Raw genomic sequence first — 17,177 nt, 5'->3', positions numbered from 1 at the left:
TGAGATGCAAGTGAGTTTATTCATAAGGTGGTGATACAAACAGAAACAGCGAAGGTGTGGAAACTAAGCAAAACCTAAACTGGAAAAAACTAACAAAACGCAGAACTGAAACCTGAACGGAAATGCAGGGAGACGCGGGGAGATGACACAGAATGATGCAGGAAAAAACACTGACAAATCAGCAACGAGCACATGAGGAGACACACTATAAATCAGGGGTCCCCAATCCCAGTCCACGAGGGCCGGTGTCCCTGCAGGTTTTAGATGTGTCCTTGATCCATCACAGCTGATTTAAATGGATAAATTACCTTCTCAACATGTCTTGTAATTCTCCAGAGGCCTGGTAATGAACTAATCATATGATTCAGGTGTGTTGACCCAGGGTGAAATGTAAAACCTGCAGGGACACCGGCCCTCGTGGACTGGGATTGGGGACACCTGCTATAAATACACAGGCAAGAACATGAGGGTACGAGGAACAGGTGGGAACACAGCCGGAAGAAATTAGACCTAAGGAGACACGAGGAAACGCAAAGTCAACACACTGACATAAGACACGGACCTTCACAATAAAACAAGAAATACACCTGGCTCAAGGGCACAGACTTGAAACTACACAGAGGGGACAGAAAACAGGGACCTGAGAACTAGAAATACAAAACAAACCATCAACCTATCAGTCAAAACCTAGAAGAAAACAAAGCTCAATGATAACACAAAAAACCAAAATGCTGGATCACCGACCCAGGATCATAACAACTATTAGCTTAAAAGGTAATGCAGCCTAGAGACTGCTTTGAGCTCTTGGGGGCTTTTTCGTTGTTATTTCATTCACTAATAATAGGAAATCACATAATCACAGCCAGGTTAACCTCTGGCACGATGCCCCTCCTTCACTATTTGTGGTAAACTATATAACACTGTTCTTAACAAAGCTACTCTTTGCCTCACAGAAATAATTTATTTAAATTCTCAAAAACAGTAACAAAATAGTAATTCTAGTTATACTAGATACTTTGGAATACCTGTCACACCTTCCACTGTTGCAGTTTGCAAACCTGGTAGTTGTTAAAAAGGCCTAATGGGCAGATATATGGTAGCGAGTCATCACTCCTGTATATACTTCCTCTGCTCCCAACCTATCGACAGCTACTGTATTACTGCTGCTGCTAAGAGTTGGCTGGCCACTTGCAAACCCCACAGAGGTATTTTTAAGAGAGTCTGCGGCCGGCTCAGTAATTGTGACAGTGTCTGGCTGCTCCCAGTCGGGTCCGGCACAGTTACAGCTCCAGGCAAACCCAACCTCCATGGGCAAACCTCTTGTCTCTGTTTATGGATTTTTAGTGTATTTCTCATTTTATGTTCATTGCTTCTGTCTCATCTATCTCTCGGCCCAGTTTACTGAGGAAAATGCAAAGCAAGCAGCAGCGCAGCATGCAGAATAGAGTGATGTCATTTATTGTGGTTTGGGGGGGACACACTGACTCCAATTTTTGGCCTGCCCCGTCTGAAGGCGCACTGTGTCTTGGAGTCGCTGGCTTTGGTGATTTAAAACCTGAAGTTTGCTTTTCACAATGATTTGTCTGGTCCTGGTCCTATACTGTAGCCTGCAGGCTTCAAATCCTGAGGAGCAGGAAACCAGCCAGACCAGACAAAACACTGAACACGTCTCTCACTGACAGGCAAAGAATGAGGTGTTGAAAGTGACCTGTGATGATGATTAAGTCAGCCACAGTGGCCGCACCATATAAGGCTGCATCGGTTAGTTCCTCTAAGAGCACTGATGTTGGCGTTAATCCTTCATTTAGACCCGGCTGATCCCAATCTGCATTCATCAGTGGAGATTGTCAGCAGCTATTGTAACAGTCACATCGCACTGATGCATTTATGTGTTAATGCTCCCATTATTTATATTTCTTTAATTCTTAAAAGGGTTAAAAATGTTGGCTTGAGGTTATGCATTTGTGCAGAGGTTAACTTAGGGGCCCTCTTAAACTTAAAGCCAGTATTCACAAAAACGCAAACAACATCCAGCTTTAAAAGACAGCTCTGATTAGCTGTACCCCAAGTTGGTGCTTTAGTAGTATACCCCTTGGGTTACTCGTACTCCTGCTTGGGAATCACTGGTTCAGTGCAGTGCTTCTTGTTTTAGTCTGTAATACCAAAGTAGTGCCATATGACACAAGAAATTCAGCCCATGTGTTCGCATTTTGTTGTGGAGGATGAAAACCTAGCACACAGTTAGTTGTAATGGGAAATTTTGCCTAATCTTCCTTTATAAAAGAGGCCCCATAATAGCAGCATGTTTGTGAGTGGCATACTGCGTAACGCTGCACATATACATTTTTAAGGTGTAACCTGTGGTTATATTCCGGGTTATACTGCAGTGCTTACACTTTAGTGTGGGTGGTTATGTGCACAGGATAGAGGGTATGTTTTCAAGAAGAGGAGGTATAATTTAAAGTTAGGCCTGTTTAATGTTTCAAAGTTAATTGTGTTTGTCAGTACATAGACTGTGACAGACATAAAGGTAGAGAGAAAGAGGGAAAATGAACATCTAGATGTTTCTTCTATCATCAGATTTGTGTTGTTGGGTTTCCATAGGGTTTGCTGACATCATCAGTCACATGGTTTGAGTCCGTTTTTATTCAGAGCCTGCCCTGAAACTGTGGTGCCAGTGTGGGCTTGGCGCTCTGAAATAGACTGCGCAATTCTGCTGACCAACAACTGGTGGGCAGCTTTTGGGGATGCAGCTGGAAGAATTACATCAGACCACGAGCTCCAAAAAGGAGATACAGGGAGCGGCTCTGGTGAAGAGTGGTCAGATGTGGTGTTTGGTGTTAAAGCATACAATAAATACAGGGATGGGATGATGTGGGGTGATTGAGGTTGAAACAGCAAAGTCACGCCTTTCCAAAAACACACAACAGATCTGTTTCTTTTCAGAAGCGTCTCAAGTTGTGTTCGAGTGTCTGGCTGCTTTGGCTTTTCAGTTTGAGGTTGACACTCAGTCTGACCTTTGTCCTTGATTTAATTCTCACTGACCTTTAACTCTTTAGCAGTTCTGTGTCAGGAGTGGCACTGACTTGCACACAGTCGCTAATTTCTATTCCCTTTGCTCTTTGCTGTTGAGATATTTAAGTAGGATTTACCCTTAAGTAAGGGGGTTTTAGCAAAAAGAACAATGGCCACTTGTGTTTTTAGAGGGTTTAGTGTGTTGTTTCATTTGGGGATTTATGTAAAATTTTTATTACAGTGGGTTTGGCTTCATTTCAGTAATTTCATGATCCATTGACTGACTATTTTCCCCACCATTAACATGTAATTGCATGTCTCTGTTTTTCTCTTTTGGGACTGTTTCCTCTTTTTGAACAGATTTCCAGTGTGTAAATACCAAGTTATTGAGCCAGTCATTCACAATGTTTTTGCTGTCCGGATCTACATTTTCAGTTTACCATAGCACTTTACGTTAGGTCGTGGCACATGAGAATTGGACTCACCTCTGACCTCTTGCTCATCATCCTTCAACCTGGTTATTTTGGAGAGCTCTTCCTGTTAAAAGGAGTTTTTCCTTCCCACTGTCCCCAAGTGCTGCTCATAGGAAATCACCTGATTAGTGTTCTTCTCTCTGTTTAATATTGTACTGCCTATGCACAATGTAACTGTTGTGGTGAATTGGTCCCATGTCATTGCATTATTACACATCTGCAAAGTAGAGGTTCTTTTTTTACTTTTATAGAGAAACACGGTCATAATGGATAAAAAATGAATTTGCTGCTGATCAAAGTATCACAGAGTCAAATGTTTATCTATCTTTTGGTGTTAAGATGATGCAAGCATGCAGTAAAATCTTTTGTAAGTTGTAACAATTTGTTCTCTTTCTGCACACAAATCTTTTCCTCGTGTGGAGCCAATTCCCTGATCAGTCTGACACTTTAAGGATAAGAAGCACATTTCCTGTTTAAAATGTTTTTGTGGGTGATTGGCAGTATTAGTTCAGAGGACCTTAAACGATTAACCAAATCATGTCTCATCATACCATTATCCCCAGTATCACCAGAGTCACTGGTATCTCGCGTTTTAGTGAATTAATCAGAGTTAATAGAGCATTAACACATTCATGAAACCAAGCTGAACTGACACTGTCCCATGAGATGAGCAGTGTCCAAATCTGTGATCACTGACTGACTAATCCTTTACGTGTTAGGTAGCCAGATGGCAGTTAATCCTCTGCTAGACTGACACGAGGCTGCTTAGACTGACCTCTTTAGGCATAGAGCCTTTCAAAAGAGGCAGACTTATCTCCAGAGAGTAAAGGTTGTGGTGGTGAATTCACTTTTATCTTTTGTTATTGAGCCTCTTTAATCAAAAAAATCTCTCTAGGAGCCTTGGTTCTCAGTGATAAACAAGCATACTGCTGTCAGTGTAAATCACTCGAACGAGGCTTCTTGCTCTAAATAAAAACACCTTTTTTGATCAGTAGTGTTTCTCAGGCTTATGATTTTTTAAACATTAATATAAATTCTTCTTGTAACTATTTTTTTCCCAAACCTGGCTATCTAAGTACTTATTTAAGAATCCGTGTCTGGGCTTGGTGTCATACTTTTCTTTTTATACGTATATATAGAGTAACCAGACCCGGACAGCCAGCAGCCTGTTGGCTTGCTGAGTCCTTACCAAACACGTGTGGAGAGACAGCCACCGTTGAGGTTTAATGCTATTTTGTGTTTTGCTTTCTGCATTTTTCTTCTTCGAGTATCCACTTGTCTGGAATCACTTAAGTTTGACCTCAGAAAGCATCAGCAACATAAGCCGCAAGATTATTTTCAGCAGGATTGTCTCATCAGTTGGCAGCAGCTGGATAGTTTCTGTCTGCACGTGCTTGTGTATGAGCGTCTGTCTGTGTGGAGTACTGTACTTGCAAATGTGTGCATTAATCCCCACTTTCTGTGTATATGGTGTGTATTTCAGCTGATAGCAAGTTTGAAAAGAGAGATCCTGTCTCTTAAGGAGGAGCTGGCCATGGTGACTGGAGAGCAAAGAGACGACCGACTAACTCCAGAGGAGATCCAGAAGTACGTCACCTCTACTTTTTAAAGTCCTCGTACTTTTAATCGTTGCATCGTCAGATGTTGTTCTCGAGTTAACTAAGAATGTAGAGCAGCTCAAACGTGTATCCAAGCTCCACAGACTGTATGTAAAAGATGGAAGTAGCCGGTGTGACGTCACATAATGATATGTGGGTTCTGCATTAGTGTTATCACCATCATCATGTTGTTTTCTGTGCCAGAAGATGATCAGATGAAGATCACACAGACACAGATATTGCTAATTAGTGCTTAGTTAAAATCTTTGTGCCATTTAGTTTCACTGAGTCAGATATGACCATATTTGGATTAGAGGGTGGAAGGTTAAGCGCAAACACTAAGCGGTTTTGTTTGCAAGCTGCATCAACAAACTGTATAGCTGCATTCTTACCAACCTTGAGACCTCAGAATTAGGGAGACATTCAAAAGGGCTGTTGGGGGGGTGGTATACATATAGATATATATACAAAACACTTGAATTTTACAATGTTTATTTATCGGATAAAATAAGTTAAATGACACCATTATCATTGTCCGGCCGGAAACAGCGGGGGTGTCCAAATTCAGAGGCTGCGTCCACCTGACCGGACCCGGCCTTCGCGCTCTAAGTGGGCCAGGTCCTCCGAAAGCTGGGTAGACTGGAAATGAGTGACGGTGAAATTGGATGGTCTAGCCTTCAGAATTACATCACGAGATCTTTCGGTGAAGTGAAACTCTGCCGTCTGCTCCTTACTATCTAAAATATAACCAGACGCTGGCGTAGATTTTCGACCATCTCACACTTCTGTTTAATCAGTTTTCTGTTTGACGTTTATTCAGCTGTGTAAAAAACCCCGGAGGAACCCACCTGAGGGATTAATAAAGTTTTATTTTATCTAATCTAATCTAATAACTTTAATCTCAGCCAAATCGATTTACTCATGAACAAATAAAACACTGAAAAAGGCCAAACAATAACATGTTTAAGTTATTTAAGTGACTTATATATCATGTTTAACCTGAGTAGCGAAAGACCGAATTTGAAAACAATGTGCTGGGAGTTTGCTGTTCTCGTCGGCTCAGATATTTGAAGTTTGCACAGCTACATTCTCGCCTGAAAATACGCTAAAAGTAAAAGAGTAAAGAGTAATATTGAGCTAAGTAGCTGCAGTAGTAGTAGCCATTGTTGGAAACTGGAATTGGCTGGGCCAATCTGGGATATAGTTTTTCAATTTTGTTGTCCGAGTGGAAAATCGGGAGAAAATCGGGAGAAATTTGGGAGAATCGTGGTGCTGGGAGATTTTCGGGAGGGGCACTGAAATTCGGGATTCTCACGGAAAAATCAGGTGGGTTGGCATGTATGTATAGGTGCTACACAGAAGTACAGGTACCTGCTAATTAATGCTAAGTAACAAACAATTTCATTGTTTCATCAGCCCCTAATATTATAATCAAATTATTATTATAATTATTAATTTGATCATTGGAGTGGAGACCAAACTATTTTCTGTAGTTAACTGTGAACATGTCTATTTCTGATGTAAAGCTGAATATTTAACATTGAGGTCTGTTGGGATAGTCGTTTTGCATTTCACTGAAGCGTTTCCTTCATTTTCAGGCCTAGAGAGTGCTGTGTTGATCCTCAGACACACAGAAAAGTGCAGAGTATACTTTATGAACTGTAATTTGTATTTGCAAAGCTCAAACCCACAGATTCTTAAGGAAAAATGTCTGGTGATTTATAAGTATTTGGGGACTGCCTAATGTGCGTATATAACTTATGGTGCTGGCTTCACATTGGTGCTGAATTGAAGTCTTGCTCAGTGCGGCTTAACCAGATCTCATGGCGTTTCCCAGCGCTGCTTTATTTCTGCTGCTGTACTCAAGTGGCAGACTGACCCAGGCAGTCGGGCAGGGCCAGGGTTCAGACCAGAGGTTTCATGGAGGATTTGGCAGATTGCTCCTCAAATGCTGATGCATTTCCCATGCCTTCGCCCCCACAGTTCACCCGTTTTATTATTTCCTCTCTACCCAGGTGATTATCCTTGATTTGCCTCTGTTTGTGCCAAACTCACACTGGGAATCTTTAATAGTATCTATTATGACCACATTTGCTGGAGTTTTTTTGTTGTCGTTTCCTCTCTATTTGATGTCCCCACTCATTTCCTGCGCTGATCGATTGCACATATCCTGGGTTATTTACTGTCACAGTTCCAAACGCACACACATCCTCGGGACTGCTGGGCTTTTGTGTTTCCAAAAGACACTTCTGTGTCAGTCCACTTCTATACAAGCTAAAGTCAAAGTAAATGTTTTAACAAGCAGTGTTAGTTTGCTACACTTGCTTGATAACGGCTCACATCACACACAGTTGAGCCACTTCTTGGAAAGTTTCCGATTCCAGTGTGTATTTCTTTCCTCTTGCAAAGTATTGAACATTGCATCCAAGGGCATTCTTAAGGTTCATGAAACCACTGATGTCTTGCAGGACCCTGAAACAGGACCGCTGCGTTTGTTTTAAGTCCTTCATCATGTAAACCTTGCATGTTCTTGTGTTGAACAAAAAATAAAAACCACACACTGTCGTGTCTACATTGGATGGGTTTGGGCACTTGCCTCCTGCTCTTTTCCTGTGGCCGCTTCCAGATCTTGAAGAACTAATGTTTGGACTATCGTTTAATGATAGTTTATCAACAGTCCGGCCCAGTGGAGCTGAAACACAAGTTTAAGTAAATAGTTTTCTTTGACCAGACCCACATTTTAAACTACTCAAATGTATATCTTAACTGTTTAAGTGCTGAGTGAGGAAGAATATAAGAGGGAGTGTGGCACTGCTTAGATGGTCTCTGTGTGTTTATGTGCACGTGTTTAGATTGGAGGAGCTCGTTAAGGCTTATCTGGATGATCCCGATCCAGATGTGACACTGTCACTGGGACCAGACATGAGAAAGATCCAGCACTGCTTCTCCCTGCTAAAGGTAATGTATTCACAGTAACCTATGTGTACAGTCTAAGGAGCTTGGAAAGAAAGTGACTGGACTTAAGTTTTGTGAAGACACTCACCTCTCATCCAAGAGTCTTCTTCAGTTTTAAAACCAAATGGTGGAGAGTTTTAAACTGGGGATTGTCCCTTAAGAGTGTTGTTGACCCATTATTGATCATGTGCCTTGTCACATGACCCAAGGTGTGAAACAAGGCATCGGTCATTACCCGTATTATTCGGTAAAATCACTGTGAGACTACCATTACTTGGAGGACTGAGAATCTGCACAGTCCTGCTAAGTCGCCTCAGCTGGTGAACGGGACAGTTAGACACAGTTTTTTTCAATTTTCATTAATTGGGTAGGGCTGTGCGATATGACCGAAATCTCATATCTCGATTTAAGACATCTATTGTCCCGATAACGATATAAATCACAAAAATTTTACATTTTCTGTAAATTCTGTGAATCTCGGGCAGCTCGATTTGTGTGTTTCCACCTGTGCGTCGTGTAGCTGGAGTCGAGTGTTTTAACCGATGCATGAAACTATACATTTTTAGACAAGTTGTAACGGCCGCCGTTTTCTTTGTGAGTATTTATTACACAGCGTGCTGCAGGGAAAAGCCTGTTCTAACGTCTGAGTCTAAGGTTTATTTTGCTTCTCATCCATAAATACTCTGCATACTCTGTCACGCGATTCAGTTTATTTTGAAAAGTCTCAACAGGATCTTGAGCTTTATTGTGAAAGGTTTATGTGGAATATGAACAAGGGGACATGCAATGGTTTTACCGTTGTTGTTGCTAACGACAACACATAAAAACAGGCGCTTGTCTTTCTGTAGTGTGGTTATATTAAATATAAAAGAAAGAGAGAACTTTAAGAAATGAATATAGCCACTACAGTGACCATCAAAACGATGAAAAAATATTGCCGTAAACAGTTTATTTTGCGACACCGCGAAACAAATGATAGCGTGAAATGAAACAATAGACGTTTTTATATCGTCATCCAATATATATCGTTATATCGACCAGCCCTATAATCTGGTGTTAATGTCTTTTTTAAAATTAGGTTCTTTTGATTTGAGCAACAGATTTTCAGTGAATTCATCATAAATTTAATCATTTATTTTTTGTCATGTTTGTTAAAATATGCAATTATTTTACTAATTTGATCACACATTTCAGTTACTGAATTAATGAAACCACCAAAATTTTTATTTCCCACCATTCATCACCTCAGCTTTGACCAGGTGACCCACATCTTCTGAACTGCTCGCCCAGCTGTCACCCCCTGAGTTATGGTTGAAACTTATTTAAATGAATTTCCTGCTTTCAAGCAATTAAAGGCTCTGTGGAAGGTTACTAATCAGAATTTTATCACTGTAATTTCACTGAAATAGCCAACATTAAAATCATTAACTAGGAATGTATTGTATGTATTGTATTGTACGCAGTCACGGGAAATATCTTTTTGGTATTGTGTGTGGCTGCTAAATCTCACTCTGAAAATGTTTTACTTCTTAGTGATGTCAGATTTTACTCAGAGTTGTTGATTTTGATGGCTGAAGGCTGATTTTCCCATAGCCTGGCTAAAGTCTGAAGACAGAGTTTTGCAGTTATTTGCCATTTAATTAGATCCTAGGTGTAATGTTGACACGCCGCCCTTAATGCACGTCTTTAAGTTAAAACTTTCCAAGAATTTCCACCTGATCGTAGCAATCAACCCATCTGAAAACTCATCCATGCCATTTTCTTTCCCACTCACCTAACCCGAGTCACTAGAAGGCAGCGGCACTGCCATTTGAAGATGTGTTGTGTATTTTTCACAGTTTAATGAAATTTTCTAGCTACATGAAAGTGATGGCCCTGTGACAACCTGGGAGACTTTTCAGGAGGTCTTGATTACTTTCAACAGTGAATTAGATAAGCAGTTAAGGAAACAGTTAACTGAGATCAAACATATTTACATGAAATATTAAAGTTGATCTCTTCGGCTTTTTCTTTATTTCCCTTGATAATCCTGTTCCAATAGTAGATGCTCTTTTCCAACATGGTCAAAGTTTCACATAGTAACTGCTCTAAATGCTCAGTTTTACACCGTTATTTTTTTGTTTTGTTTTGTTTTTTTTAAATTCTTGGCTACGTATTGTGTCACAGAGTGGAAATATCACAGCAGTACGGTGGCCCTGAGAGGCCAAACGGACTGCAACTTAAGAAAGCACCAGCAATAAGAAAAACGCTGTTTTTCTCTCCAGAAATACTTCCCTTGTGCTTTTGAAAAATCTGTTTTTTCCTATTTCCGTTTTTGTTTGTTCTATTTTTGTTTTTCCTATTTCTGTTATGTTTTGTGTTCTTTTACAGCGTTTTTCTTATTGCTGGTGTTTTCTTAAGTTGCAGTCCGTTTGGCCTCTCAGGGCCACCGTACAGCAGTGACCAACATAACATTAAGAGCAGATTACATCCTGGCTACTTTTGTATATTTACTGTCCTGTAAAAAAGGTCATCTTCATTGTTTGCTATGGAAGTTAATCAATAATAATACTGCAAAATGTATTCAATTTATATTAGCAGTAGATTTGCAATAGAAATTTATGAGGATAAGGATAATAATTATAACTTTAAACAAAACTGTTTAAAACACACAGTTACAGAGTGCTTTATAGTTTGGATTAAAACCATACATTTGAGAAGCGTACATAACAACTATACAGTACATTTAAGCATACAGTCGAGGATGTGTTCCCACATGCATTTACGCTTACCTACAAACATTTGGTGTGAAACAAGGGGTTAATTAAAGAAGAACTAACCTGTAACAATGAGTTTTCGGTAGCCCTTTATATTTACAGTCTTAATCTGCAAAATAATTGTTAACGTAAGCTTTAAAATAAATGTAGTAAATACTGGACATCCTGCATGCTACAGGTATCTCAGATAGAAAGAGAGAGAGGCAATCTTGTTGGTCAGAGATTGTGTCAAATAAACAAGTAGTTTCCATAGAGAAAGCTTCTGGTTTTAACTTGTTCTTAATTCAGATTGTCTGTCATTATTTTAAAATAGTGGGAGTAGCTGAAAAGATTGCATCTATTCATGTTCAAGCTTGTTGAACATGAAGCTTGAAGAGTGCCATGTTAGTTGAAGTGATCTGATAAAGGGCTCTTTACCTGTGGAGGTTTTGATTGTGATTATAGTAATGACACTGTTGCTGTCAACTCTAGAAAAAATAATCTCTTTCGCCGTTGCTGTAGCACCGCCACCTGTGTGATGCTTGTGGTATTTCATAGAGGAGAACCTGCAGCTCCAACTATGACAATGTACTTTTAACTGCTGGTGGTTTTCCCTGTAGATGCTCACTGGGCTGCTTCCTTTAAGCCTTTTTAATCATACATGTGCTAAATATACTTGATAGTCGGCATTCATCTACAATCAGTGTTGACTTCCTGCTGTGTCAGTAAGGTGGCTATCAGCCTGGCACTGGTTATGTTGTACCCTATAGAGTCACATATCTCTGGCTGTGAACTCCGATTGCTTTTCAAACCTTTTAAAAAAGGTGACTTAAATGTTCTAAAAAGTATAAATTCACGTGTTTAAAAATGATTTAAAACTTTTGAAGGAACACCTGTCATGACCTTATGTCCAAAACATTTATATATGGTGTTGAAGCGATATCAACTGAAGTTTAAATAGGGTTGGGTTGTACTTAAGTGCAATACCAATTTGTATTACAAGATGCTACACTGTGTTAATACAACATTTATTCAACCGTTAGAAACATTGATTTTCAGTGAAAACAGGCAAAAAAAGCCTTTTGCTGAAATGCCGGTAGCTAAAAAGAAATACCAAAAACATACACAATAGTGAAGGTGGTTGGTGCTGCCAGGTGGTGAAGATTTTAGATTGATCCTTCAATCCCAGAAAGTATCTTTAAAGGGAGGGGTTCCTGAGACGTTTGTTGAAATAAGTATATCAAAGGGACAGCACAGGTTGAGTTACTTGGAGACAAAGTTAGAGAGGCAAGGCGGAGATGGTTTGGACTTGTGCAGAGAAGTATTGTTGTATTTAATATCTGGCAGCTGGTGCTCAGACTGAACTAAACACTTGGGTGAGTTGTTGTTAGAAAATTTGTGTTTTTACAGTTCTTTTTGCTTTGGCTATCTACTCAGTTTGCCCTTGCATGTTGTGCATAAAATGTTTGTAGAAAAGTTCTCATTTATGGAGAAAGTCTTAGGCAATGACGTGCTGCTGCTGCTGCTGCTGCTGCTGCTGCTGAGCAATGGGAAAATGCTGCAGTACTCACGTCGTCCCTGGGCTTTGGTTTGGTTGAAGTTTGAGCAGCCACCAGAAGCTGTTCCAGACCCCACTTGAATGTCTGTTTATCTCTCCTTCAGTTTGTTATGATCCGCAAACTCTATCTCCCGTTCAGTTTACATTCCTCTGAGCATCACCCGAGTCGCACTCCAGTGAACCTGTAAGAGTTCGTCCGGTTTGAATTTCATTTCATTTCATTTGTTCCCAGCGCTGATTGTCACCATTTCAGGCTTTTGTTCAACAGTTTATCTTTTGTGTTTCTGTGCCACAGTGATGACATGAAACTGAAAAGTTATTTTACAAGCCTGGGGAGCATCATCCTAGCGCAAAATGTTCAGGGTCAAGCTTCACTCCTCTTTTGTGCCTTCTGCATTTGCAAAAATTACATTTCCCCTAATATGTTTCAGATTTAAAGACCCTGTCTGAGCACCTGTGGTAAAAAATAAATAAATCACGAAATCTTTATTGTAACTGTCTTTGTGTGTGTGTCTGTGTGTGTGTGTGTGTGTGTGTGTGTGTGCGCGCGCGTGTGTGTGTACAGGTAATTATTTGGGACAAAAAGGGAGGAAAAAACAGATCCAGTGATGACAAAGCAACACCAGCAGCAACAGGGAGGGAAGAAGAAATTCAACACAGCCACCAAAGTGCAGGAGAGGTGGCCAAATTAAAAGAGATGCTCGGGCAACGTGATAACGAGATTAGTATCCTTTGGCTTGCTGCAGCTAGCTTACTTCAGCTCCAGTTAATCTCTATAAAGAAATATCTGATATTTCATACCGGAAGACTTTTTTCTTTCTGTTTCTAGTCTGTGTTTTATTGATCCATCATGTTTGGGCATTGGTTGCACATAGATCAAAGCCTGTGTGGAGAGGCAATAAGGGATTGAATGTTCTGAAGTGCAATTTCAAAACCATCAGCTACCGTCTGACTTTTTTTTTTTTTAACAATCAGCGAGGCACACAGAACACAACGTCTTGGCCTACATTTCTGTTCTCCGTTATTTTGATATTCTGGCTGCACAAGAAAACTTGGCAAAATTGGCTTTTGCATCCACAAGCTTAGTCATTAGAATAGTTGCCAGGTTCCTGGACTGAGCGTCAATAAGAAGCAATAAAAATCTGATTGTACTAAAAAATTGTTTTACAAACAAAGGAAAAATAATTAGGGACCTTGGTATGAAACATCAAACCTCTTATGTGTTTTAACTTATTTTGACTAACTACCTATCCCATATGGTGAAATGACTGTTTTTACCCAAAATGTACTTTTCAAAATCTCTCCTGTGAATTATCAGGAAAGAGAACAATCATCCAGGGTACCATTGCTTGTTTCTGCTACTCTGCGTCTTGGACATTAAATTGGTGCAGTTTTGATGTTGAAGCTATGATGTATCCCATGATACTGAAGTTCCAAGTTGTTATAGGAGAAATCAAGCTGAATAAAATCAAGATTTTGGCTTTAGGCTGTGAGACTTGGAGCATGTCTAAAATTGATTTGGTTTCAGTTTTTAATTGAACTCTTTCATCTATTATGAGAATCAAAAATGCTGGAAAAAGTACCATTAAAACAACTTAAAAACTGAAACTTTGACCCATTTTTAATTACTTTGAAGACCTGTAACTTAGAAAGGTAAAAGTTTGCATGGCTTCATTAAATACAGTAAATGCACTGGTACCTATATAGCACTTTTATACTCGAACACCATAAGCCTCATTCATCCAATCAAACACAGATTCATACAAGCTCTTTTTTGCTATACTTTGTCTAACAGTCAGACACACACTCACTCCGATGGATGCATTGGCATTAACTGTGGGTTCAGTATTTTGCCCAAGGATACTTTGGCATGCAAACTTGAGGAGCCAGGGAGCAAACTGTCAACCTTCTAACTGGTAGAAGATGCTGAACATCTAAAACAATATTAAGTCATAACATTTGCTGGCTTCTTACTTCTTTACCTTACAGTTTTACTAACTCATTCAGGAGATAACTCATGTTAGCACACCCACACATGCCCAGACTCATCTGTTTTGGAAGTGACAGTTATATGTCAAGATGCTACATGTAATGATATTTATTTAATGCATCAGTAGGGAAATGAGGCAAAAATCACCTTGACTGGTGAGCTGTATTGACCTGATAGGACTGCGTGCACATTTGGTGCAATTTCAAACCACAGAGATTCAGATCCAGATGTACAGCATCTCATTCCTCTAATATACAGCTTCCACTGTTCACGCTTAGCTGAAACAAGAGTTACAGTGTTTAAGGAAATGGCTTTTTTAAATTGGGTGATAATGGGTGGAAAATAAATTGAGCAGAGTGGATTTCAATTTAAATTAGTCTTTCTGCATCCCACCTCAGCATTTAATCACACTTACTGCTGATAGTAAAGCCTTCATTAGGAAAAAGGTCTTTATAGGAAATGTGTCTGTGTTATTGCACGGTTGGGTTACTGCACTTCTGTGAAATATAAGTAGGTTAACATTCATCACTAGCACACCACAAAAACACAGATTCTAATGACTGCTGTTAATCATAATTACTATTAATCATAATAATGGTATTGGTGTGTGAATACGATATTTCTAATGGCTTTATGGGATTATTCCACCCTCAGCCCCTTTTGCTGTGGCTTGCCGTTAGATCACTGCACATTAGCTGGAAAATTGAGACGTCTGCTTGATTATTTAGCCAGAAAATTCGCAGGTCTCCTAAACAAATCGAATATTATCATACAGATATTTTACCGTAGTATTTCTTGGACCTGTTTTTTGGAATGTAAATTCCTTTCTTCTTTGATTTTTTCCCCCTCAAATTGTCACATACTGGTTTTCACATGATGCACGTGTAATTGCCAAAAGTGCCCCTGTACGTGTCTAAAGGCGCATATTACAGTCACTAATGTACATGCTCTCCTGACCATGTTGCCTTCTTTCATTGTGAAGTTTGTATATAAGGTTGCAGTAGCCTAAACTGTCAATCCTTCAGTCAGGGTGGTCTGTCTGCACTTTGTAACATTATAGTCTGTAAGAGTGACATTATTTCCAAACAGATCACTAATAACTATCTAGATTTCAAACCTGTATCCGCTAGCTAATTACTGTGCTGCCCATGTCTGTATGAATGTCCTACGCCCTTGGCTCTACAGCGACACTGAGGAGTCCTCACAGGGTTTATTATGGGAAAGTTCCCAGTAAAACAAAGGGGGGGCATCCTATCTGCAAGAGTTAGGGCACCTGGTTTTGCTTAGTTGACTCTGCAAGAGTGAATAGATATCCACCAGTAACATGATGACAGAGAAGCAACAAACATAGCAGATTTTAAACAAACGAAGAAAGCACAGTGGTTAGGGTGACAAATAAAACAAGCCGATGTCAAAATGACAAGGTTTTCTGAGGACAGCTCATGTGGTCACATTGCACCTTAAAAACGATGACTAAAAAGGATCGGCAAATTTCAGAGAAATCTGAATTTATGAGATATAAAACAATAGAATTCAAACTTCATGCTAATGATCCTATAGAGAAAATATTGACCTGATTTCTGTGGGGCTTGAATATCCCGAGTTTTCCTAACAGGAAAGTGTTATTAATTTATTTATTTATACACTTTTTTTTAAGCAAAGTTTATGCTAGTTAAACTCAAAGTGTATATATTGTAGTTTATATCAATGCATGCTGACACACTTCTCTGTCATGCATTGTGCCAGTTTTTCCATCTCTACAGCAGCTTCTCGGTGGTCGGTCATCTAAACTGACATCAGAAAGTCTGGATTTAAGCCACATGACCTATCCAATACATGTTCTACAATAATCAAAGTGACAATTGGGTGGCTTTAGCCAATTAACTCTCACCTTTTCTTTGGTAATAAGAAATTTTGTGTCCTTGACCTCCCAAATTGCAGCATCCAGCTCAAAAATACTTAGACCCACCTGTAATTTTGTGCACTTCATGGCTGCAGTGTAAAAAATAACCTGTGAACTGTGATGAATTGTGAGCTGTATGAGCGACAACATCACTGACAGTCTCATTTGTGACTCAAATACTGTGGTGGGTGATGATATATATCAAAGGTGTTCAAAACTTGTGTAAAGCTATACTCAGCTACCACTGAACATAGATTAGTTAGACCTGGGTGGTGTATCGTGTTGAGATCTCATGACTTATCTACCCAGAAGCAACATGGCTTCACTGGTGTAAATACTAAGCCCTCAAAGCATCATGTATTACTACGTGGAAACAACCAAAAAAAACCCTCTCATGTTAGTATTGTGCATTAATTTCATTCCTGATAGTAACTATAGTCTCTCACTTTGTATCTGTGATAACAACTTAAAATTGACAGGCCTGTGCTGATGCCCTGTCTTTGTTAAAGCAGTACCATAGGGTGTCACTTATTACACATTCGGTGGAGAACATCAGCTTTTGATCATTTATTGTACTTGGATTAGTTTTACGCTGTTCAATTCATCCAAGATGTTGTAATTGGAGCTGTTTGGGTCTCCTTTTACTTAGGTGAAAATGTGAAAAATATCTTTGGGCTAGGGCCATTAAAGCTTGGTTGGTTTTGAGCCCAGAGAGGACTCGGTTGCTTGGTCAGGAAAATATCATGGCTCCAAATATTTTACAGAATGGTCATGACCGAGCTTTAAAGAAACTAACACTTCATTTTGGCAAGAAACAGAAATATTTGACCCGTTTGGGGGCAAAGCTGGCCAAAAGATACGAGTTCCACTTGCTTGCACTAATTTCCTTTCCTTGAATACTGTCATTGTATTCGTAAACGTAAAGAGTAGGGAAACAAATTGTTCCTTAT

At 39.6% G+C, this 17,177-nt stretch overlaps 1 protein-coding gene across 7 annotated transcripts in view; it reads left to right on the top strand.

Annotated features, from left to right (window-relative positions):
- The window catches only part of kif6 (kinesin family member 6), an 87,542-nt gene that overhangs the window by 25,864 nt on the left and 44,501 nt on the right, over positions 1-17,177 (top strand). For all 7 annotated transcript variants that reach the window (XR_014273264.1, XR_014273265.1, XM_082516977.1 and 4 more), the window contains 3 exons: positions 4,972-5,075; positions 7,939-8,044; positions 12,900-13,059. Coding sequence is in view for 5 of the 7 variants with exons in the window: in XM_082516977.1 (XP_082373103.1) it covers positions 4,972-5,075; positions 7,939-8,044; positions 12,900-13,059 (370 nt within the window). In the remaining 2 variants the exon portion in view is untranslated. The remainder of the gene's footprint in view (positions 1-4,971; positions 5,076-7,938; positions 8,045-12,899; positions 13,060-17,177) is intronic.

The sequence above is a fragment of the Aulonocara stuartgranti genome, assembly GCF_965226115.1.
Source record: "Aulonocara stuartgranti genome assembly, chromosome: 19".
NCBI classification, from domain to species: Eukaryota; Metazoa; Chordata; class Actinopteri; order Cichliformes; family Cichlidae; genus Aulonocara; species Aulonocara stuartgranti.
The sequence above is the reverse complement of the archived record's forward strand: the minus strand, read 5'-3'. Positions and strand labels throughout refer to the sequence as shown.